Source organism: Fringilla coelebs (genome assembly GCF_963513975.1).
Source record: "Fringilla coelebs genome assembly, chromosome: 15".
NCBI lineage: Eukaryota > Metazoa > Chordata > Aves > Passeriformes > Fringillidae > Fringilla > Fringilla coelebs.
In genome coordinates, this window is record NC_140041.1 from 14,335,392 (window position 1) to 14,359,214 (window position 23,823).

Here is a 23,823-nt window from a genome sequence, read left to right on the forward strand (position 1 = left end):
GAGAGTGAGTCAGTGCAAAAGAACAAATGGATTAGCACAGAAGGCACATCATGTGGAGAGAAGATGGAAGATGCAGCAGAACAAGTTTTAACTTGTGTGAGCAGGAACACTGCAGAGACTGCACTCTGGATCCTGGCACATGCTCAAGCCCCACAGTTCTCAATTTGTGCCGTGCTGGTTGGGTTCCAGCCGTATAAATCCATATTATCATCCTGCTTTGCACATTCCTACAAGCCATATCTCTTTTCTTGGTGCTGTGGGGTGAGAGTGTGTTGGGGCAGGAGTCTGCAAAGTGTCACCTCCTGTGGCTTGCTTTCTGATTCAAGCTCAGTTGATGATATCCCTCTTGCTGTTCCCACAGCCTCCTGCAGTCACACCTGCTGCTGGCTATTTTGGTGCAGTTCTCATGTTTGTGCGTCCTGCTTTGAGACACTCTGCTGCGAAAGAGCTTTTCTAAACTTGGCACGATGGACAGAGGCTGTGAGTGCTCCACATCATCTGAGTGGTGCAAAGGAAGCAGTGTGTGAATGCAGCAGAGCTGGTGTGGTGTTTCATGCAGTGTGAATTTTTTACCACAAATTGTGGGGCATTTTGTGAAAGACATTCTCTGTTGACTAGCTTGATACATAAAATACTCACTGCAGAGACTCTTTCTTCCTTGCTAGCTTTCCATTTTCTTCTTAATTCTGAAAAAAAAGTATTGAGACAAGCTGACTATCAAGGAAAAAGTGTAAAATTTAAAAGAGGCTGTCATAAATAAAAAAGCAGACATGTTTCTGTCCTTCTCAGAGAAGAGAAGCAATAGTGACATCACATTGCTCACAGATTCTTGCAGCATAATAAAATACCGCTTTTGGCTTAGGAAATACAATTCAGGGATGGAGCTGCCTGTTACTTTGGTTTGTTCTGGCAAATTCTAGTAGGTTCAGAGTTTTACTGTGAGTGTTCTTTGAATGCAGAGAAGGGACAGGACAGTCCCATTGTTCAGCTTTTGGTTGAGTCCATCTGCTCCAAGCTTTTGGTTTATAAACTGAGGTTCTTGCAGTGCACTTATCCTCAAGCACATTTGTTGTGGAAGTGCTGCCAGCCCAAACAGCTGGGGAAATTACAAGAGCTTCCAAGATGTTAGAGGTGGGGAGTAGCCTGAGGGGTCTGAATGAGATGCTTTACCAGGATATGAATCCCCAAGGTCTCCCCAGCTGCCTGTGCTGAGTCCATTTTCCACAAGATGCAAGAGGAAAGAAAGGTGTTTTCCAGTGGACTGGGCAGAGTGTGCCCTGGTGGAGTACAGATCAAAAAAAGCTTGTTGATGTGCTTATGTTTGCCAGAATCAGGCCAGATGTTTGACTAACACTACATGTGGTGTGCCCCACTGAAAGAGACTTCTCATAAAAGAAAAGAACATTCCTTAGGATGTTTCCTTTTACTTTTTGTTGCTCTGGCTGTGTGTCAGCAGTGATACCTGAGAAATGGGCATTGAGTGGTGATGGTGTTCCCAACTCAGGGGAGAGCTGCTCCTCATATGGAGGGATAGGCACTGTTGACAGAAATAGAGGGACAAGCAGACAGCCTTGGGGACACCAATAACAGTCACAGAGGCCAAGTTCATGGCTTAGATAGTCCTGGAGAAAAGTGCCATGAGATTTAAGTGTCCCAGCAAGTATTTTATCACGTGGGCTATTCCCCAATACCCAGCCCTTGCTGGCCATGCTGCAAGTGAGAAGTCATTTTCCAGAGCCTGATCCTTTTTATGGAGACCCAGGTTATGGTCTGACCCATGTGAATGGCCATAAATCAATTTTGGGTCATGCTGCTGGTGGAATAATGGACCTGGGGGTGTCAAACTCGAGAGACTTTTATGGAGAGCGGAGACGGAAAATGTCTTGTTGATAGATGGCTCAAAACACTCTTCTTCACGCCAGATTTTGTTCTCAGTCACACTCCAGAAACGTCTGTTCTTTTGAACCTGGTGGATACTGTGCACTTAAAAGACAGAGAAATTAAAGAGGATGAATCTGCAGAGCATTTACAGCTAGTGAATACAAGTACAATGCCTTCCAGTGATATGGCAGAGAGCACCTCTGAAGGTTTCTAGGGCTTTTTTTCCCCCTCATTTCAGCCCAAAATAAAAGGTTTTTGTTTCAGAAAACAAAGAGAAGGAGAAGAGGATGTTGGTGATATGGACACAAAGAGAGGGCAGATGTGGGAGATGTAGGTCCAAGACCTGAGGGAATTTGAACCCCTCTCTCATCTCTGGAAATGTGTTCCCATCACCGTGCTGCAGGTCAGCCTGGGCTCAGATGCTGCTGGTTTTTCTGATGAGGCTGTTACACCTCAGTCACAGGCAGGCAGGCTGGGAGAGGAGATGTTGTGTTGGCTGTGCGAGGCTCAGAGCCATTCCTGCAGCCATGAGCTGATTCCATGAGCTCCAGGACACCTCCAGCAGCACATTTCAAGAGGGCCCATAAGACAGAAGCTTCCTTCCCAGCTTGCATCCTCTTGCAGCTTGAAATTGTTCTGTTATTAAACATACATCCTTCAAGTGCTGATCAAAGAAACCCCCAGGGCAGAGCAAGATTATTGATTCCTTATGGAATACCTCACCCTGCTCATGGCCCTCCCTGAGCCCACAAAGGCAGCGTGGCCAGGAATGTTACAGTGCCAGTGTTTATGTGGGAAAGGTGTTAATTCATCCCTGTGCATGTAAAACACTTTTCTGCCTGAGGAGTTGGTAATGTGGGTTGCACACCCTGAGTGAGGAACTTGCTGCCAAGAAGGTGGAAGGAGGTGGGGAGGCATGGAGCAAAGATTTGCTCTAGCTGGTGAGGTCTGGTGTGAATTTTGAAAGCTCAGAGCCAGTTCTGCTTTCTGGTGCCTCTCAGCTGAGCCTGGTTTAGCTCTGCTGAAGGAAAGTGCTGAAGCTTTGCAGAAGCACTCTGTGAGCAGCCTGTGCAGATCAGCGGGCGGGGGACAGGGCTCCTCCGTGCTCTTAAAAAAACTAATACATCTTTCTTGTCATGGGCCATATCTCTGAGGTATGCTAAAGCAAAAGGATGAATAGCTTTCCTAAGTGGACTGGATTTTGTCTCAGGCCCTGTTTGCAGTGTTGGTGTATATAAGGACTCAATGTACAGCTTTTGTGCAAAAACTTACTACATTTTTTTTTTTTGGTGCAGAACCAAAAGCCCCTTGGTGAAATTCCCACATTACAGGCTATATTTTTGTAGTCATAATCATGTTGTTTGTGGCTAAATTACAAAGATTTGGCTGCTGCATTTTTTCTGTTGTAGGTGGGATTGCTCATGGAGCGGTGGTGATCCAGTGCTGTGCACTTGTGTCTTTAAGCCCTTTCACTTCAAAGTTTGACCTTTGGAAGGCATGCTTCTTTTCCAGTTTCTGTATTTGTTTCAATATTATCTTTTCTCCACTGTTACAGAATTAAGTGGTGGTTCCTAATGTTTTCCTGAAGAAGAAATGAAAAATCCTATTAAGCAGCAGCAGCCTTTCCTCTCAGTTCAGTAATTGAAAGGAGGGAGGTGTCAGCAGCAAGTGCAGCCACTGGATATTCTTTCAAAGCAGTACTTTTTTGTCTGATGCCTTAATTCTTTTCAATGTTTGAGTCAGGAAAAGTTGCCAAAATTTAAATTATGACTAGCATACTTCTCCCTCCCACACAGTACAGATTATTGATAGTGGATATAGCTGGTTCCATAGGTAGCAGCCTTGCAGACTTTCTTATTCTGCTCATTTGTTTGACACACCTCAGCACTCTCTGTCCATCATCCTGTATTCTCTCCCTGAAGAACTACAGGCATGAGCAATTTTTTGGTCGTATTTACAGTTTGGGGGGGAACACTAGCTAGAAACTAAATATTGCTTAAGTGTGGCCGTGTGAGAGTTTGTATAAAAAGAACATGATATCTACAATTGCCATGCTGTTTTCTTGTAATGAATTTATACTGTATTGCTAAGTCTGGCTCATCACACATGTTGTAGTACTTCAGTTGCTCTATCTCTGTTAGGGAAGCTGTGAGTTAAATATTTTATCAGAACTAGAGAAATTCTCAAAACCAGGCTACTGTATGGATGCAAGTTGTTCTTTGTGGTTGTGTTCTGTTGCTATAAATTCTTTTGATGTTTGTAAAGTTTTGCCCCAGCTGGATATGTTATTTTCTCCATCCTAGAAACTGCAAGTAAAGAGAAAAAAAAAACAAAACAGAGATACAGTGAATAAACAAGTTTTGCAATAAAGGGGTATTTTTAGCTGGGTATTTCATATTGTTTCTCCTTGGTCAAACCTCTTCAATGGTTTGAGAGGGTTAGCAATGCAATTTATTCATTTTCTCCAAGGGGGACGCTGCATTTAATATGTGCTCTCCATGATACCCTGTTAAAATATTAGGCAATAAAATCCTTGACTGTACAGTAGTTGCAGTTATAATTTCCCCCAGGTAGAGGAAACTCTGTAATTTATTGCTGTTCAAGTTTGTACGGGTTGCCGTGGTTGTGGCAGTGTAAAAAGATCTGCTTTGCTCCAGCCTGTGTGTTTGTTGGTGTCCCAGCTCCCCTCCCTGAGCAGCATCTCATTCCTAAAACTGCCTCATTCCAGACATGCACATCACACTCCCACAGGGGAGCTCACACTGCTCCCTCCTGGGATGGGAATTTTGTAATTCTCTGCATACAAACATCAGTGCCAGCAACCCTGAGGAAGACACTCCTGGTGTTGAATTCACAGTGCAAGAACCTGTTTGGTGGCTTCTTATCTGCCTGAAGTCTAAAATGCAAAACATTCAGCAAACTCTGGGGTACTAGAGATGATCTCCTCAGGCTGTGCATCAAAATAAGCTGAAAATGTAAGAAATGATCCCCGGGGAAGCCTGAGAAAGTGGCCTTCCTCAACCTGAAAATGGAGGGTGAGAGCATGAATTCCTTCCTTCCTTCCTTCCTTCCTTCCTTCCTTCCTTCCTTCCTTCCTTCCTTCCTTCCTTCCTCCCTCCCTCCCTCCCTCCCTCCCTCCACCCCTCCCTCCCTCCACAGATACTTGGGATAATTGGTAGGGATGTGGCAGCTGGAGAACCTTGCTTCAGTTTCACTTTTTTAGGCAAGATTGGTGTGTAGGAAGGGGAAAGGCAAACATTTCCCCTTTGCCTTGTTTGTCTTTGGTTGGAAGGAATGATGCTACTTGGGATGATATTTTATTTTTTTTTAAACTAAACCTCTGAGAAGTCATATTGCATCTTCCAAACAAACTGCTGAACTCAACTGCTTTTACCAAACGCATGCAGAATTTTCCCCTCAGGATCCTTGGAGGCCCTGGAGTGCCTGCCTTGCAAAACCTGGGGCTGTGAGCAGAGTCACTCCAGAGTGATTTCCATAGGATACCTTCAGCCAGAGTGCTTACGTGTGTTTATAAGTACACTCACACACATTTAACACATCAGATTCTCTCTGGGTCTGTTACTGCGCACACCAGGCAGACGGAAAAATAACCAAGGTATCCAAAGAGCTGCTGCCCAGCTGGTAAACTCTGACAAAACCCCAAACCCTCCAAGAGGCACAGACAGAAGCAGTTTTTATCACTGGCTTTCCTGGCCCTGACTCCACGTGGTTGTCTCTTTGTGGTCATTTCAGATGCCTCAGGAACAGTACCCGCACCGGAGCACCATGCAGACCTCGGAAGGACCCCAGGTATACAAAGTGGGGATTTATGGCTGGAGGAAGAGGTGCCTCTATTTCTTTGTGCTGCTCCTAATGATTTTAATCCTGGTGAACCTTGCTATGACCATCTGGATTCTGAAGGTTATGAACTTCACAATTGTAAGTAGGGGTTACCCTGGAAGGTCTGGGGAAGATGAGGGAGGGTGCTGGTCCTTTTTCTGAGCATGACTTCAGATACAGCTTCAGTAATGGGGTGTTTCATTGCCATGGACAGTCCTTTCATAGAGAGGAGCAAATTTTCACAGTGATCCTTTCTTTCTGCTGGATATTGCCAAGCTGAGGAATCAGCTCAGCACTGCAAAACATGTTCCTCTTCTCTGCTGTATATGTATATATACATGTATTTATGTAAACAATATACACCACCCATCCCCAATTTTCAATAGAAGGTGTTTTAAAATTAATGAAAGCAGTTATTTTGAACTTGGGTGTAGAATGGATTTGAGCTTTTCTCTTGGACTTTTTCTGCTTTTCTCTGTGACCAGGAAGACAAGAACCTAGATTTTATTTTTTTTTCTTTGGGAAAATTCATGGCGATGTAGTTCTGGAAGCATCATGAAATGAAATAAAATAAAATAAAATAAAATAAAATTTACAGGGTATCTCCCTGGCTGTGGTACCTAGGTGGAGCATGTCCTTATCCTTGTATTGCTGTGTTTGGTGCACATCAGTCCTGGAGCAGCTCCTCCTTCCTGCTCAGACTCCCTGGCCAGGGTTAGCTTTCCCCTTCTGGGGCTTGTGAGCCTTTATGTATGGCAGATCCTTGTTTTCCACTAGATAATTTGACCAGGCAGAGTGAAAATGAAGTTATCAGTTGTCTCTTCTTCAAAGTAGCCATTGCCACCTTGTTCAGATGAGATTATTCATTTTAAGATTGTTTGAATCTTCAGGAGAAACCGAGTCTGAGGCTTTAATCCTGGTTTTACGTCCCGAGGGAGCTGTAAAGCTGCACTTCCCTAGACAACTTTCAAGGACCTTCCCAGCCAGGCTCTGATACGAACAGCATGTTTGAAGTCTTTTTGGCATTTCTTCCTCTGCTTTGGTCTTGTGCAGTCCCAAACAGCTGTGGCCAGAATTATGTCATTAATGGGCCATGAGAAGTTGAATAAACAACCTCTGGCTTCCTGTACCCAGCAGATAAAATGCTGTGTCAGGGGAATGTGCAGTGTTCATTTTCTCTAACCAGGTTGCTGTCAAGGTGTGCAGAAGATTGCAGTGCCTGTGTGCATAGGGAGCAGGCAATTATAAAGCAGTAATCCACAAAAAGCTCCTGTGAGCAGGCAAAGAGTGGCCAAAGTGGAGCAATTGATGCTTAAGCAGAGCAGTTGTTTAATCTTGTGCAATGGATGCTGTTTTGATGCCTATTTCATGCTGAACCATGATCTTTAGATTAATGGAGTTGAGAAATAGATATTTCTGAGGTGGTGGAGGAGTTGATCATTCAACATACAGGCAGTGCTGTGGGTATCAACCCAAGAACAAAACAAAAGGATTTCAAATTATCACTTTTCAGGAATACATCTTTATTTCTTTCTAATAACATAACTTCAGTCCCATGCATTTTTGCTAATTGGTGGTGGTCAGTCAGCTCTCTACAGAATGCTGGGGACGTCAGGTGAACATCTGTGCTCTTTCTCCATCCCTGCCCTCTCATGATGCACTGCATTTTGCAGGCCAGGTGCTGAAGTGCCACATCCTAGGGATGTGTGCAGAAACCTCCCATTTCCAGCAGCTCTGTCCCCTCTAGGATACAGACCGGTTTTTAGGGCCATGCACTGATCTTCAATTTCTCGTCTGAATTTGTTTCCTTACTTGCCCTCGGATTACTGGGGATTATTCCAGGGTAAAGTATATTTGTGTATGGCTTAGTTAATTCATATCTACTAATGCTAGTGGATGATGAACAGCATTGGGTGATAAAAACACAGGTGGTGCTACTGAGTCCTGCAGTGGGAGCAGCTTTATGGTTGTAGGCACGGCCACACTAGTCAGGGTGAGTGTTTCTGGCACAGCCACTTGGAAATAAATACAAGAACTGGGCATGTAAAATGTGAGCCTTGCCCCAGTATGCACCCATTCATCTCCTGATCTCCTGCTGCTCCTGCAGCCTCGCCAGCTGCTTTGGATCCTGCTCTGCAATCCCTCCTGCACCATTCCCTGAGGCTGAGAAAACCACTTGGCTAAGTGAGTTTTTAGAGGCAGACTTTTATCTCTAAATAACAAACATAGGAAAATTATCAAATGAGCAGATGCAAATATGGAAAAATCTTTCATTTTTTCCTGTTCTGATAAGAGGAGCTGAGAGTCCTTCTGGGGCAGAGGAGTGATCTGAGTAGTCAGTAAGCAATAGCTGCTGCTAAACAGGTCTGAATTACCCCAGTGCTTGCAGAGCAGAAAGGAGAGGAAGGTTTGTGTTTCTGTTCTTCTGGAAAATGTAATATTTCTAGCATCTTCCTACCCCTGAGCTCTCCTTCCAGAACCTGAGTCTGTTCAACTCCACAGAACAGTCCTGGTGCTTACCAGAATTTAATGATGCTCATTATAGCCAATAAGTGCTCACAGTATTTTAATGAGCACAGCAAACCTGCTCAGGAAAACTCAGGGGTGTTTTAAATGCTGATAGTGGGGAGAGGAGAGCGGAGAAGGGGAAAGGAGATGAAGCAAGACAATCTCAGGATAAAAAAACACCTCCTCATGCTTGCTGTAGCAGTAGCCATCCACTCCCCTTCCTTGTCCAGCCCTGACCTCCCTTTCTCTGCCCTCCTGACTTGTGCTCCTGGAGACAACTCCTGTGAAAACAAGCCATAAACTTCCAATCAGTGGCTGTTAACAAGCAAGCATCACTAATTAATTCTAGGTTTTGCTTTTATTTTAATGTTCAAGGGTTAAACAAACGTATGTGTGGCTGTTGCCTCTTACACAGGGCTGTCAAAGCAGTGTCACACCTGTGTGGGGACAGCTGGTCACTGTATGCTTTGTCCTCTGGCACAATCATTCATTTCTCATGTACTCTTTGATACTCTATTTGTTTTAAACGCCTTTATCCAGCACAGCCTGTATAAAAACAGGCCTAGAGGGGACCTCAAATGTCACCTGCCTGTCCCATGGCCAGGTCCATTTGCTGTGCTCATTTACATCAGGGCTGAGCTGCTCTGGGCAGGCTGCTGCCTCTAAACCTTGCTTGGATTTTTAAAGCAAACCACAGAATGAATCTGGACCAAAGCCACCAATTTGGTTGAAACCCAAATGAACCCTGAAGTGGCCTAACCTAATGGAGGTAGAAACCACCATCCAGCACTCAACTTTCCAGTGGTACCTAGATACAGAGTGCCCTGCTTCAGTCAGATCTTGGACAAGGCTGGTATTAGCTCTGTGGTTTGCACATACTGGGCTTGGGGAAATGCTGTTACTGCCTGTGGGTGTTTGTGGGACTGAACCACTCAGTCTGCAGGTCCCACACAGCCACAGCTGCTTCCTGCAGTCACACCAGTGTGGCAGAGGGCTCACCTGCAGCTGTGGAAACCTGCAGCTGTGGTGGGCTCAGCCTCCAGATGTGCTGCTCTAAACCTCCAGCTGTGCTGCTCTAAACCTCCAGCTGTGGCAGGCTCAACCTTGAGCTGCTGTGGTGGGCACAGCCCCTGCATGGGTTTGTAAGTCCCACCTTAATTATAAAGCTGGAATGAGAGCTCTTAACAACCTTCTCTTTCTGGTCCACCTGCGTTAGCAGCCCATGATGCAGCTCTGGCAGCAGCATTGCCCATGACTGCATATTAGCACATGGATGTTTTATGCTGCACACCAATGGTGTGCTGGGGATCTCTATTTCACCTATTACTAGTGGGCTTAAAGCATTTTTTAAAAAGCTTCCTGTTGTGTTAGTTTCTGAATATTACAAGAAAAGATGTGCTTACATACACACAGTAAATATCCTTATTTTAAGCAGTCCAAAGCTAGAAAGCTCTGATAATGGGCAGTGACAGTGCACTGACCTCTTTCCACAAGAGTAGCACACAGTGCCTGGTATTTTAGATGGTGTTAGGAGTCTGAAGCACTATCTATTAGTGCCCCTTTATAGCCTGTTAGGCAGCAGGCAGAGCTTTAAACAGGAGAGATCAGGACTGTGTCCTGTTGTGGCTGCATTTAAATGTCACACACCCACCTACTTCTCTGCCCATCAAACCATGGAGGAGCTTTTGCTTTTCCTTTGCTCTTCCCTGTGTTTCTGCCCACAGCTCCTATTGCTGGTTATGGATTGCATTTTTTTGGGGCAGGAGCTGTTTGCATATGTAGTCTTATATACTGGCAGGCTCTACTGGACTTTAAACTGTAATAAATAGAAAATAATATTTTCCCCCAATCAGCCTGCAAGGCTTGAAATTCCTGGAGAGCTGTCTTCCAAGAATCATCCAAAGTGAAGGCTTCAGATTAGTTTTGTAAATAAAATATTCTGCAACTTGATATTCAGGAGCCAAACTTTCCATGTTCCTCCAGCCTAGGAGAGCACCATGCTGGAGATGTTTACAGATGTGCAGCTGTGCTGGTTTGGGACAGGGTTTAGGGTGGGCTTGGCAGTACTGGGTTCGTGGTTGGACTCCAGGATCTTAGAGGTCTTTTCTGACCTAAATAATTCTGTGCCTGAACGTGCTGCTTCCAGGCTGTGCAGGCTGCTTGTGCCCTCTGTGTGTGCAGCTCCAGGGGGATGCAGAGTGAATGGGCAGGCAGTGACCCCCTCCTTCCACCTTCCATGGGGCACAGAGAGGGGGATCTTCCCCTCCTGGCCCAGTCAGGCTCAGCCTGGGGCTCCCTGACCACAGCCCTGCCACCTCTGGGTTCTCCTTCCACACCCACACGAGGTTTGCACCCTTTAGCATGAAGTTCAGCCATATTTTATTATTTTAATTGAACAGGAACAAATTACTTCAGTTGTTCAGTTTTTTCCCCCATTTTTCGCCTCAGGCTGCATTCATAGCTGAAGGGGTCTGGTTTAGCAACGTTGAATGAAATGTTGGCAATTTGGAGAGACAAAATGCTGCTGTGGATGGCACAAATGCTAAATATCATTATTATCTTGCTTTCTTTATTAAAAGTTGCTAGGAAAAATGAGCTTTTAAAATTTGGTTATGAACAGTTATTTCCAATACAATTACTCCCTCTTGTGTGTAAACTACCTGCCACATTTCAATTACAGGAAAACAGTGGGGTAATAACACAGCAGTAAAGATGGATTAGAGTTAGGAAAGCTCATTGCCCTAGCTGGCAGGATTCTTCTATTAATGATTTAAAGGAATAGACTTTGTTCTAATTTTATTTTTTTTTAAATCAGAGATTGGCGCAGAAGAAAATTACTGTTCTGTTTATGTTCCCTTTTCATGATTTCTCTGGGGTCTCTTAGGTGCAATGGTAAGGCCAACATGGGAAGGAGCTCTGATCAGCTTTTCAGCTTCTGCTGGTGCAGCTGTAATCAGTCAGCTGAAATTGGCTGGAGTTAGAACTAATATTACTATATCCTTATTAAGGAAAGAAAGAGTGAAGTTCTTTTTCTCTCCCTCTCCCCCTTGCACACACACACATTCCACAATTGTGCACTTCCCATCCTAATTCATGTTGCTCTTTCTGTAGAACAAGTAATTGTTCTGAGACTGCATGCACGACCCAAGAGCTTTGTGCATTTCCCTCCTTTCCTCATTCACATGGACTGCATCTTCTGATATAAAGATGTTAATCTTGCAGGGGCCTGACAACACCAGCAGTGCTGTGAGTGATTGTACTATTAAGTGAAGGAGTTCCTATGGGTGAAAAACCTTCCTGGCTGGAATTTAGCAGGAATCTCAGCACTGACATCAGCAGATCAAGCTCTTCACTGTAATGCTTTTTATTTGCAGTTTTCTTTACAGCAACTTCTAATTTCTTTCCTCTAGGTTGAGGAAAAAGTGTGCTATGCTTTTCTTTTACTTTTTTTTAGACATCCGAATTTCATTCCTGGAGGGTTTCTGTTTCTGCATGAAAAGCAACTGGGATTGCTTATCTTTTTTAAAGATACATACAGTACTTTTTGCCTTCACTCATTTGGAGTTTAGTATAAAATAATCAGTTTAAATAGGATATTGTGTGAAGCTATTCTAAGTTTGACCCTTTCGTTGCTGCATCCTCCAGGGCACCATGGATTTGGTAGTGGTGACTTGGTAAGTGCATCAGTTTCTCCTAGTGTTACACCTTTGAAACATTGGTCTCTCATAATATTTCATTTTTATTATCCTAATAACCACATTTTCTCAGCCAGTACAAGCACATAAGGCTTTCTTCATCCTTGTTACTGAAAAATGGTGAAAGGTCCCCATATTTTTACCTCTCTGTCTCTACTCCCTGCTGAACCACTGAGTTTTTAGAGGCCTGCCATGGCATTGGATATGCTGACAGATGATGCTGTGGGAGCCAAAGGAATAGTGAAATATTAAGTGTTAACCCAAGCTGCATGAGCTGCACTGCAATCACTTAGGTAACTCTCTGGGTTTTGTCTTTGACAATTGCTCAAGGCACTCTGTGGTATAGAGAGTATTAGGATGGCACATGGCCCTTTCCCCTCAAATATTTTGTGTTGGATTTCACAAGGAACTGAGGTTTATGTGACTGTGCTTCTATCTTGATGGACAGGATTCCAGCTCTCAGTTCTCAGATGTTTCTGGGCCACTGTTCATACTGAAGTCATCTGAACACAGCTATGCATCCAGGAGAAACAAATATCTCAAACATATTTAGTTACTGCATTTTTCAGAGGCAGAACAAAGAAGTTTTATTTATTGGCATCTCTGCTGTGAAAGAAGCTGCTGCATAAATCCTGTACTTAATACTTGCCAAGAGTGAAAGATGTTATAAATGTCCCCGCAGCAGAGAAACATTTCATTGGTGCTGTTTTCCTACTGGACACCAGAGAATTCAGCCCTGACATGCAGGTACTCCAGGACACATCCCTTGGTTATTAGTGCTTCTCATCTGGAGGAAGCTCAGCCATGCCCATCTCCTCACACCTGCAGTTCTGTGCAGGCAAACCATCACCTGCCAGACTTGCTGTAGGGCCCTGCTGAGACTCAATAACTGGTCTTGTGTACATCCCCAGCAGGAAAATACCTGATTGCATTAAAAATACATGATGGCTTTGTTAGATGTCTCCAAGAACAGAGGGATACAAATAGGTGGGGAAGGGAGGAGAGTGGCGGGGATTTGGGCTGTTTGCGGTGGGAGGTTGATCGTTTGGTTTTCGGAATAACCCTTCATTTCCAGGCATTTCTGAGCAGAGAGGGCCCTGTCTGCTGGTGCCCCAGGTCCCTGCTGTGCTGAGGGAGCACAGTGGGAAAGGTTAAAAGCCCAGGAGGAGCTGCTCAGTGTGAGGTGGAACAGCAAGGAGGGCACGGGTGGGCTGTGCAGGGGGTGAGTCATAAACTCTTGATCCCAGATCCTCCCTCCTGCCACCTCCCTCCAGAGGAGATTGTTCTCAGCTTCTTTCATCTGAAGAAATAAGATATTTCATATTAGCATTCATCTCAGTGCCAACAAAAGATCTTCAGACTAGCAGTTCTGAAGCAGAGGGAGATTTGTCTCTTAGAGAACATGTAAAAGGTATTATTATAAATGTGCAGAAGAACAAAAACAAGCTCGCTGCTAAAATGTCGATAATCAGTGAGTCCTCTGAACAGCTTACAACCTGATCCTTCCCCATATTCTCACAGTGCAGGAGCAGAAATGATTTAATTTGGGAATCCACACAGAAATGACGTGCCATGCTGAGCCATAGAGTCAGTTTGCTGCTGCTGCTTCTCTTGTTCCTTGAGCTCTTTTTTTTTCTTTCTAAGCTTCCCAACATCCCTCCTGAACTCTCTGCACAGCAGAGAGCAATGGCCTTCCAGGCTTTCAAAACTTAGCAGCCCCTGCTGGAGCAGGAATACAATTCCTCTGAAGCCCCTGTTCTGCATGGCTGCCTTCAGGCTGAGGTGCTGCTTGCAGTAGCCTCCATGCCTCCTTCCTCTTGTCCTGGAACTGCAAAGCCATCAGCTTTTCAGAAGAGCTTTCTTGGCGTTCTGAGCCCCTGCTGTTGGAGCATAACCATGGAAAGGGAAGGGAGGTGGCTTTCTCTTAGAACTGTAAATGGCTGAGGAAAGTCTGAAATACTGAGGAGCAGAAATCTTCCTGTGCTTTGTGTGCAGCTGGGTCCTGCCTGCTCAGTGGGATGAGCTCGTGTTTGGCTAAACAAAAAGTAAAAGGGAAGGGCCCTGTTCTTCCCACACTTGTGCATCTACTTTATTTACCTTCTGCAAGTGTCTTCTTCTGTGATAACTGAGGGGTTTGAGGCCAGGACTGCAGCCCTGTGCTGTGCAGAGTGTGTCTCTCCCCTCCTCAAGGGGGGGAAATATCATCCCTGTATTAGCTCTTCTCCACTCCCATGCCTCATTTGATAGATGCATTTAAAATACGTGCTGCCATTTCCTGTGCCTGTTCTTCCAGAGCTCTGCAGTGGAGATGAGCTTGGATATATCACTTGAATTCATCATAGCTTGAGTTTTAGTTCTGGCCATTTCCACTTCAATTGCATCTTCCCCTGAACCCGTCCTGCCTCCGCTGCCACGGCCAACAGCAAGATGAACTGAGGTAATTATTTGTATTTTGGCCTGTTTCTGAGGGACTGCACTCCAGTGCACTTGCATGAAGGACAGCCTGTTAGCACCGAAACGATGTGGTTGCAGCCAGACTTAGAGAAGAGGAATAGATTCACACAGGTAATTCAGCCTTAACCTCTTGAGTTCTCATTACTTTGTGTCTACCCAGTGCTACTGCCCACCTCTTTCCTGTCCAAATGAGATCCAGTAACTAAAAGAGAAATTATGGCAATTTTCTATATGAAATTTGTGATTATTTGCATTTAATTAAAGGTTTCTCTTGGGAAAATGAAGGGCAGCTTAACCTCAGAGAAGCCTCTACATCTCCAGTAATTGCTTCTAATTGAAGTGCTTTGAGTTTCCATCCCACCACAAGAAAAGGAAAAAAAACCCTCAAACCTGAAAAGTTCACTCCCACACATAGGGTCCCTGAAAATTATTTTATCCTTGTGCAATTAAGGTGACTGAGGGTCCTCACAAATGATTCTCCAGTGTGGGCTAACCAGCTAAAATTATTACTAATTCATTACTGCAAAGGCTGGTTTGTGGTGTGCTGATGAGAAATCCAAGGCACAGCCCACATTCCTGAGCTGACAGACACAGATGCAGGGGTGCAGGTGCACATCTTTTGCCTGAGTACTCCTGGTGGCTTCTGCTTTTGTACAGGTTTGTTTTTGACTTCCAATAGTATTTTACTTATTACTGGCTAAACCTTTCTGGTTCAGTGTGTCCTGTGAAACACAGGAGAGGGGTTTTCTCAGATGGAGGTGTGCAGAGCTAATCAGCAGGAGAGCTTTTGGGGTTGGGAACATCTTGGACATTTCCCTGCATCTCCACCTGTGTGTGCCTTAGTTTTTAATGCTGCAAAAAAGTGTATCCTTCTCATGCCAGCTCCATTCCCTGGTCATCCTGGCACATGGAGTGTGTCCCTAGAGCAGGGGTGGCATTTCATAAACCACCCATCCCTGGCACAGGCACTTGGAACCAGCCCTGCCCAGGGGCTGTGGGGTGCCTGAGGGTCCCCCTTTCTGGGAGAGAACCCTGTCCCCTCATGGTAAAGCCACCACCTCCACTCAAGCAGCACTTCCATGACACAAATTCTCCTAATTACAGCTATCAGCATTTCTGTGCAGCTCCCAGCAGTGATGTCTCTGCTTGCACCCTTTGGTGCTGTTAAATCCCTCCTTGTGTGGTGGGTCTGATAACAGGCCTGACATAAATCAGAGTTTGTGTGTTGTAGCAGCAGGCATGGCCATTTTCTGCTGTTTATTCTTTCCACTGAAGATGCCAAAGTTGAGAAGCATGACAGTGTTCTGCTTTCCCGTGTTCTCACCTTGTTCATTAATGCCTGGTATCCCACAAGTCAGCAGGAATGTGCATCTGATTTCTGCTCTTTATTTTCCCTGAAGTTCTCTTTAATTTACACTGAAACACAGCAAATCTCTAGATGGACTGAAATCTTTTAGAGTGACCTCTGAGATGGCCGTGGGTGAATTGGCAGAAATGGGAGCATCGTTGTTTGTCTTTTTTTCCTGAAGTTGCAGCTGCAGGTAGACACAAGAAAACCTTTGTGACCCACCTCTGTTAACTTCTTAGCAAGCAACCATGCTTGGAAAAGTGCACCTCTACATTTGAAGAAGAAGTAAAAAAAATTTAATTCTTTATGCAGAGTCCTGAAGTACTTGTATTTCGTGTAGGTGCAAGTCATATAGACATGTGTAGGTGCTGATTTTGATTCAGATTATTTAATAGGGTGGTATTGTTTCTGACAACAAATATTAATCTTTCAAAACAAGACATTAGAGAATTTTGTTCTAGGAAACGAGGAAATCAACTGCCTTTTATAGTCTTTATTTTCTCCAGTATAGTAGAAAGGGAATTCCTGCCAGTTACATATTTGTGCTAGTTGCACAAACCGCTTCTGAATCAAGCACTTATTTACAGGGAGATGTCATCAACAGAGGCTGATGGAAGGCTTGCAGCAATGCCTTGAGCCTTGTGAAGGGGACAAAATTCAGCCTGAGCAGCTGATGGCTGAGTTGTGGAAATACCAGGTGGATTTACAGAAAACTGCTTTGTCTAGAAAGGAGAACAATTCACTTCACCAGCAGGTATAGATTGAAAGGCAAATTTCATCTTTATTTGAAGTTTCCTATTGACCAAAGATATTTGTCTTTGTTGGTATGATAAAGGATTCAGCCTTGTGCTTTGCCCAAGAAGGCTGGATGTTAGGAAGCTGATGTCTGTAATTCCTTTCTTCTTCCCAGTGGAGCTACATTTACTGCCATTACACCTTTCTTCTAATAGGAAGCTTTTGTGCAGAACAGTTTGCCTTGTCAGTCCTTTTTATATTGAGCTGAGAATGAGGAGCTTTTACATATTCAGGGCTGAAATAACAATTCTCTGTACAGGAAGGCTGAGGCCAGTAGAGACCCTGTTGTTCTTGCTATGTCAGGAGCTGGAGCATCCTCAGCCCTCTTCCCACCACCACTGTGGTCACTTTCCATCCTCCCAGCTGCCAGCCAGGGCAGCTCATAACGAATCTGCACTCACCAAAATGGCATTGAGAGGTTTCCCTGCAGGAGCAATCTGCACAAGGGAACAGCTTTGAACTTGAGGACAGAAATCCTCCGACAGGTGGGGTCAGAAGCCAGGGTGGGAAGGCAGTTAATTCCAGTTTTGGTTGTAAATTATACTAAACAGACATGGAGTGGCCAGTCAGTTGTTCATGACTCAGTTCTCCTCTTGCAGGGATGTAATTGGGTGGCATCAAGTTGGGATTGCACAATCACAAGTAAGGGCAGAACAGCCTGGTAGCATAGAGCTCTAGAAGGCAACTGCAAAGGACAGGGATTTAAACTTTGAAATATGGACAGTGTCTGGGCAATTGCAAAGAAGAGTCTGTCGTGGTTTGGAGGTTTTTGGAGTTACTTTTCCCCCCTCAGAGGCAATAGAAGAGACTATTGCTTTGGGTTGGTAATAATCTACAGGGTGACATGTTAAATAGTTTCATTCACCTACGAAGTTTGTCAGTTTAAAACAAATACATAGGTACTGTGAGGATTTATGCAGTACAGAACATATACAAGGACCCAAGAGAGCTCTGCAGACAGAAATAGCTGGAAAAATAATACAAATCCATGCTCTGAAGTCCTGCAGAAACCGGCTTCTAGTTTTGGAAACATGGCATAGGAACCTGGAAATGGTAGACAATTACACACCTGTAAATGAGAGTAAACTAATCAGTTGTGCTCATTTCTCTTTCCTTTTCATCATTGCATGTTTTCCTGTTCTTGGAATGAATCCATCCAGTAAGAAATGTGAAGTTAAATGGCTGAACTCTCTGCTCAGTCACAATTCTCCCTGATGCTCATGTTGGAGGTGCTGGCTGAAATGCTCACTGAGAGCCAGTGGGGAGATGATGAGATCCATGGTGGGGAAATGACCACCATCCTTCCAAAATCTTTTCAGCAGCAGCACTGGGAAGGGAATACACTGGTGCAATCTGTAGCTCTTGTTTCTGTTTTAAAGGTCTCTAATGAGCCATGTGTGCACTGCATTTCACCCTGGGAAATCCCACTGAAATCTGGCACTCGCATTTCATTTCTTACGCTGCTATATTTAGGGCAGAAAGCAGATCTCCCAGCGTGGCTCCTTCTGGCTTCTAGAAACCCTGCAAAGTGTCTTAGTAATATACACTAATTGCTTACCAAAGCTGCCAGCTCCCTGTGAAAATCCTTTCAAAAGAAGGGAAGAGGAAGCAGAGCAGTTGCCTGCACTTTCTGCAGGCACGTGGCAGTAGCCAGTTGTGTCTGTGCCGTGGGGATGAGGGACAGATGACCTTGCTGGATGTGATGTTGTCTTCATTACTGAGGGCTCACACTCAAACACTGGTTTTCTGCCCCCCCATTTTCATTGTATGGATGAGGAGTCCAATCAGAGGTGTCTCTGTTGAGTTTTAATGAGTGAATTAGATATTTCTTAAACCTGCAGTCAGTGGCAGTCTCAGAGCATACATATTCCCTTCCTCTGATGTATTTATTTTTAATAAGCTCCCATCTTTCTTGACCTTAGTTCCACTAAAAGTCATTCACAGCCATGCCAAGTCAGGCATTCAACATCATCTTGTTATAATCAGAGGAATGGACCTCTCTGTTCAATACAATCTCATTCCTGTGCTGAGGCTTGCCAGCCCAGCTGTACCCAGATTTCTGCAGCTGAAGTGAGAGGATGGTCCATGCCTTGTAGTGAAGAAATCTGGTGCCATGCATGTTTTTTTGTCGTGGGTAGGAGGGAGAAGCAGCACACGTCAGTGTTAGCAGTGTAAGGTGAGAGTATGGTATTTTTATATTCTGGTATTTAGAAAAATATTTCAGGTATTTCATAGCCTTTCCATACTTGTCTATATAGGAAAAAAATCTTTAAAACAAGAATAATGGAGTGACTACAGTTTGGTAGAAAGGACATTCAAAATCTACTAAATTAAGCAGAGAACATGTCCATGCCAGCAGCTTTCTGTTATCTTTCACAGTTCTTTGATAGGGATATAATTTTTCTGTAATCACTCAGAAAGATGGTTGGATATTTTTTCTATTAAATTCTGAAGGACTTAAACCTTTTCTGGCTTACCTTTGCTATTTTTCATGTTTATATACAACAGTATAATGCATCAGCATTTTTATACCTTTCACATATAAAAATGAGCCATGTTTATAGAGGCTGTCAGACTTTCTATTCCACAGAATAACTGGAGCATCACTGTAAGTTGACACCAGCCTAAAAATCACATGTAGTTGCTGAAATGTCTTATTTTATGGCCCTGTTGCTGTTTAATAGCTAAGCTGTGCCCATTCCATAATTTACCATCTCCATCCAGGAGTGCATTGGTGTCGGGGGATGCTCTGCAGAGGTTCCAGGGTAGCTCTGCTGCTTCTGTGGGTGCCCTGATCAGCAAAGCTGCTGTTGGCTGAGGAGCTGCCCAAGCTGTGATAATTACCTGGTGAGGTAAACCACTCCATGCTGCTTTAACCTTCTTTCAGCAGGTTTCTCCTACCAGGCACTGGAATATAAAATGATTGCTTTTTTCCTCTCTCTCCGCAGCATTTAGCCTCAGGAGATTTTGGATAGGTTTTGGCTATTGCAGACACAGTAAATGCCTAGCTGGAAGCTATCTGGTATTCATAACCTTAAGGTGTTTAGGAAATTATAAAAGCTGAATGGAGTTTTCCTTTTTTTCTTTCTTTCCTTTTTTTTCTTTTTTTAAGGAGAATAGCTCCAAGAGCTGAAGGCACTTCTTGCCTTTCAGGTAAATTCCATTCAGGATGATAAATTATGGCTGAACTGAACCAAAATGTTCCTAATGGCCCTAGTCAAAAGGCCTATTACAGGATGTCTAACTCACTTAAATTCCTTTTGGCTTTAAATTGTTAATGATTAGGTGTTTTAGGGCTAAAGTGATATACACTTAAAGGGCACTTTGCTTTAAGGTTAGCCAAACTGAGCACCTCAAGTGAGGGACACAGATTCACCTGAGTGACCTTCAGGCAGAGAAATCAGGATGTTGTCCCTACAGGTGGGTAATTTTATGGAATATTTGCAGGACACCAGGCAGGTTTGTGGAAAAGGAAGCAGAGGAAAATTCTGGAGCAGAGAGCAGCAGCAGCTTTGGATGGCCCTTATGGTTTTTAAATGACACTTTTGCTATTGCAGAGAGAAAGTTTATTTGTCTCTGGTTATAACATTTGAAGGAGTAAACATTCTGTGATGTCAAAGGTGTTTTCCCAAAGGAGCAGCTGGTCAGCTGTGAGGCCCCAGTCCTGTGCTGACTGCAGTTCCTTGGGTTTAAGTGTGGTTTTGCAGCACTGGAGGTGCCAAACCTGGCTGGTGATCACAAAGGTTTGGACTCCTGTCCAGCCCTGTGCTGCTGACCAGTGAGCAATGCCATGGGTTTATCTGAAAGGGTGTGCAGTTATGTTGTAGAGATCCCTTCAGCACTGTCAGCTTTAGGACCTTCTCCATTTCACAGATTTTTAATGTCTGCTGACAGTGAATCACAGAAAATTCCAATTCACTTCACACAGGCACTTATGGGACCTGGGTACTCACAGTAGCCTTGCTCACATGGATGTTAGTGTTCAGTTTGGCTTTTTTTAATTCATGGATGAGTTTATTGGAATTGAGTTTTGCCTTTTAATCCTTTTCCCTGGGTGCTATCAGCACACAGATTCAGCAGCTGCACATGCTGCCTTCTGCTCAGGCAAAACCAGAGGTGACCTGAAGATCCAGTCCCTGGATCAGACTCACACTCACCTTCCTTTATCCAGGCCTTTGGTTCAGGGCCAGCAAGCAGCACATGCAGGACAAAATTCCAAGCAGAAATACCAGGAGTGGCCCCCTAATCAAACATATGCCCATGCACAGTTGGCTTGCAGAAAAAGCTGAAAAGATATTTTCCAAAATATCCACATTGCTCCTCGGGCTGCATAGCCAGCTTGCAGGCATCCAGGACCATAACACTGCCATCTTCTGACATTTTTATTGCAGAACAAAGGACAAATTCTTTATAAATTTCAAAATGCCCATTTTCCTTTGGTTTCTCCCCTCTTGGTGATGCAGCTCCCCGCTGGGGAGTTTTAGCAAACATTGTTCCCAGCTTGTTTGGGATGCTGTTAATGGGAATTCCTGGCCCAGTGCATTGCAGACGTCTGGCTCCTCCAGAATGTTTCTATTCCCTGCTGTGTCTCTTCCCCTTTGATATCTGTTGAGTCAGCAGGTCTTTAATTGCTCTTCCTCTTAGCAGGGAGTTCTCTCGCTCAATACATTAAATATTTGATTGCCCCAGGTCTCCAGACAGAGCAGGGTGCACAGGGGGATTTTCAGCTCCCCAGGAAAAGGCTGTTGTCCTTCCAGACAGTGAGTGTGGCAGCTCAGCCCGAGGCCATGCCTGGGAAGCCTCACCTGGAGCCCGGGGGCACCGCAGGGATCTGAGCAGGCCAGGTGGTTTGGGATGCTGGAGGCATTTTGGGATGGCAGCAGCTGTGCTCAGCAAGGCTTGCTGCATGAGAGTTTGCACATCACCAGGGAGGCCCCTGCATGGCCAGGAGGTGAGTGTGGCCACATGTCCTGCAGCTCCCTGAACTCCTTTTTTTCACTTTTTTAAAAGCAGCAATGCAGAAATACCCACTGGGACGCTCCTGTGCTTGGTGGATTGTGGAGTGTGCCTTCAGGGACTTACTAAGATGTGCTATTATAGCAGTAAAATTATCTTCTGGTAACTTTCTTGGATATTATGCATGTATTTTATACTCAGTGAGCTGAAATAAGGACACTTTTAATCGCATTTTCCAAGTGTTTTACATGAATGCACCATGTAGGGACGATCTCTGTGCCTTGCAGAAGGAAGCCTGGCTTCCAGGTGAGGCTGTCCCCTGGGCAGGGTTGGGTTTTCAGCCTTGCAGGTGGCTCCTTGAGAGGGGAAATGCAGTGCAGCACTCACAGGCGTGCAGTACACACTCAGAAATCTGGGATTTGCCGCTGCCTCCCTGCTCTGGGGAGGAATTGCTGCACACAATGCTGTGTGGGAGTGTGCAGGCTCACACTGGGGGAAAGCAGCAGCAGCACTCCTGCATTGTCAGCAGCGTGGGCTTGAGGCAGAGCTGCAGTGCAGTCTGTGGGGGAGAATATCCCAAATGTTCCTCTCTGCACCTGCCTTTGGGCTTCCTCTTGCTCTGAAGTCTCAGAGCCTCCGTGTTTCTCGTGGAGTGTGGAGCGATGCTGGGAGTAGAACGGAAAGGAAGGTTGAGAAATGCAGACAGCAGCGTGCACTTCACACACACATCCCATCACTTCATCCCTGGTGGGTGGCTCTGGAGAGAAGAAAGAGCTTGGTGGGGATAATGGGGGAAGGAAGAGCCCTACAGCCTCACTTTGTTAATCCTATTAGCCTGGTCCTAATGTAAGAGAAGCTGCTACAGTGCACATGCTCAAGCGATGACTTGGAAAAAATCACACAAGTTTCCCTCCCACTGAGTCAAAGAGAAGCAATCTCACTCCCACTGAAATGAAGTAAATGTAGCTGCTATTAGAGCAGAGCAGTGAGCACCAGAACTATCATTTTGTGGAGCAGACCTTTTAAACAGACCTTCAGATTAAGAAAAATGGGTGCAGAATAAAATTCTGTCCTGAAGCAAAGTTGGCAGTGCTGCAGCAGTGAGACAGAGGAACCCTATGAATACATAAGTGGTGTTTTCCCACATTATTCAAAGTGCCCACTTGCTGAGCAAGTGGAGCAGAAAGTTCTGGGCAGATGAGGAATGGGGAGAGAGCAGTCCATCCACATGGAGCCTTGACTTCTGCCAGGCTGTTAATATCAGGGATGTCTGTGACCTTCCAGTCAAGCAGGGGAGAATAACTCTTCAGCAGTCAGGTTCAATCCAGCTAATGTTTCCAAGATTAAATGCACACTTGCAGACTAGAGCTGATTGCCAGTTTTACCCTGAACCCTTCCTGTCCATACAATTTTCAGTGTTCAGTCTGCTGCAGCTTTTGAGCTGTGGTGCTGTATGCAAGGAGAGAGTGGCAAGAAATGTGGGAGAGCTTGAGAGGCTTCCTTTGCTGTGAGCAATGCAGAAAATCCCCACTGTGATCCCTGGAGAGAAGCATCCTGTGCCTCAGCATCTGCATTCTGCAGCTGCCCTCCAGGTGGGAGAGTTGTCCTTGTGTCCCTTCAGCCACATCCAGCTCTCCAGGAGCTCAATCCCAGAGGTTTTGCCAGGGCTGTGGAATGGGAATGGGTCTGAACAACCCTCAGGGATGAGACTGGCCATTGTGGCCCTGTGGTACTGCAAGGCTTTATTTTTGAAGGATGTCACTTAGAGATCTGACCAATATCTTCATTAATGGAAACCAGTTGATGGTTCAGCCCTGTCTAAGATAATAGAGCACACAAGGAAAGCTTGGTGACTGCCAACTTTCAGCTTAAGCTAAAGCTAAAGGCTTTTCCAGCAGTAATACACCCTGTGTTCTAGATTGGAAAATCAGGGAGTTTGCCACTGTACACAAACACCTCAGCTCTCACGAGTGGATTTGTAATGGAGGTGGGCTGAGTCACCTCCTCAGTGCCCATGTCAGGGAAGATTTCCATAGAGCCAGTTTACCTGTCTCCTGTTGATAAAAATAATTGGAATTATTGGAGCTTCAAAGCCGTGGAGAAAGTAATGGATGACCAGCTGCACTTCAAATGAAAAAGTAATCTGTGGAATAATTGCTGCCAGTCAGCCCGAGCCCAGCTGTGAAATATTAATGGGTTGCTTGATCAGTCTATACAGAGCTCTCAATCATCCTCCCAGAGAGCAGCACAGACCCAGCAAACAGCTCGGGATTTGTACTCAGCCAGATTATTGACAGGGGCAGAATAAGATGTTCTAATGTGGTATTTGCTGGAAGCAAGTAACAG

General features: G+C 44.8%; 1 protein-coding gene across 9 annotated transcripts in view; it reads left to right on the forward strand.

Moving 5' to 3' along the window:
* The window catches only part of SGCD (sarcoglycan delta), a 306,126-nt gene that overhangs the window by 178,192 nt on the left and 104,111 nt on the right, over positions 1–23,823 (forward strand). For 7 of the 9 annotated variants that reach the window (XM_084215999.1, XM_084216005.1, XM_084216002.1 and 4 more), the window contains one exon: positions 5,635–5,820. In XM_084215999.1, coding sequence (XP_084072125.1) covers positions 5,635–5,820 — 186 coding nt within the window. The remainder of the gene's footprint in view (positions 1–5,634; positions 5,821–23,823) is intronic. The other 2 variants (XM_084216006.1, XM_084216007.1) reach the window with 1 other exon arrangement.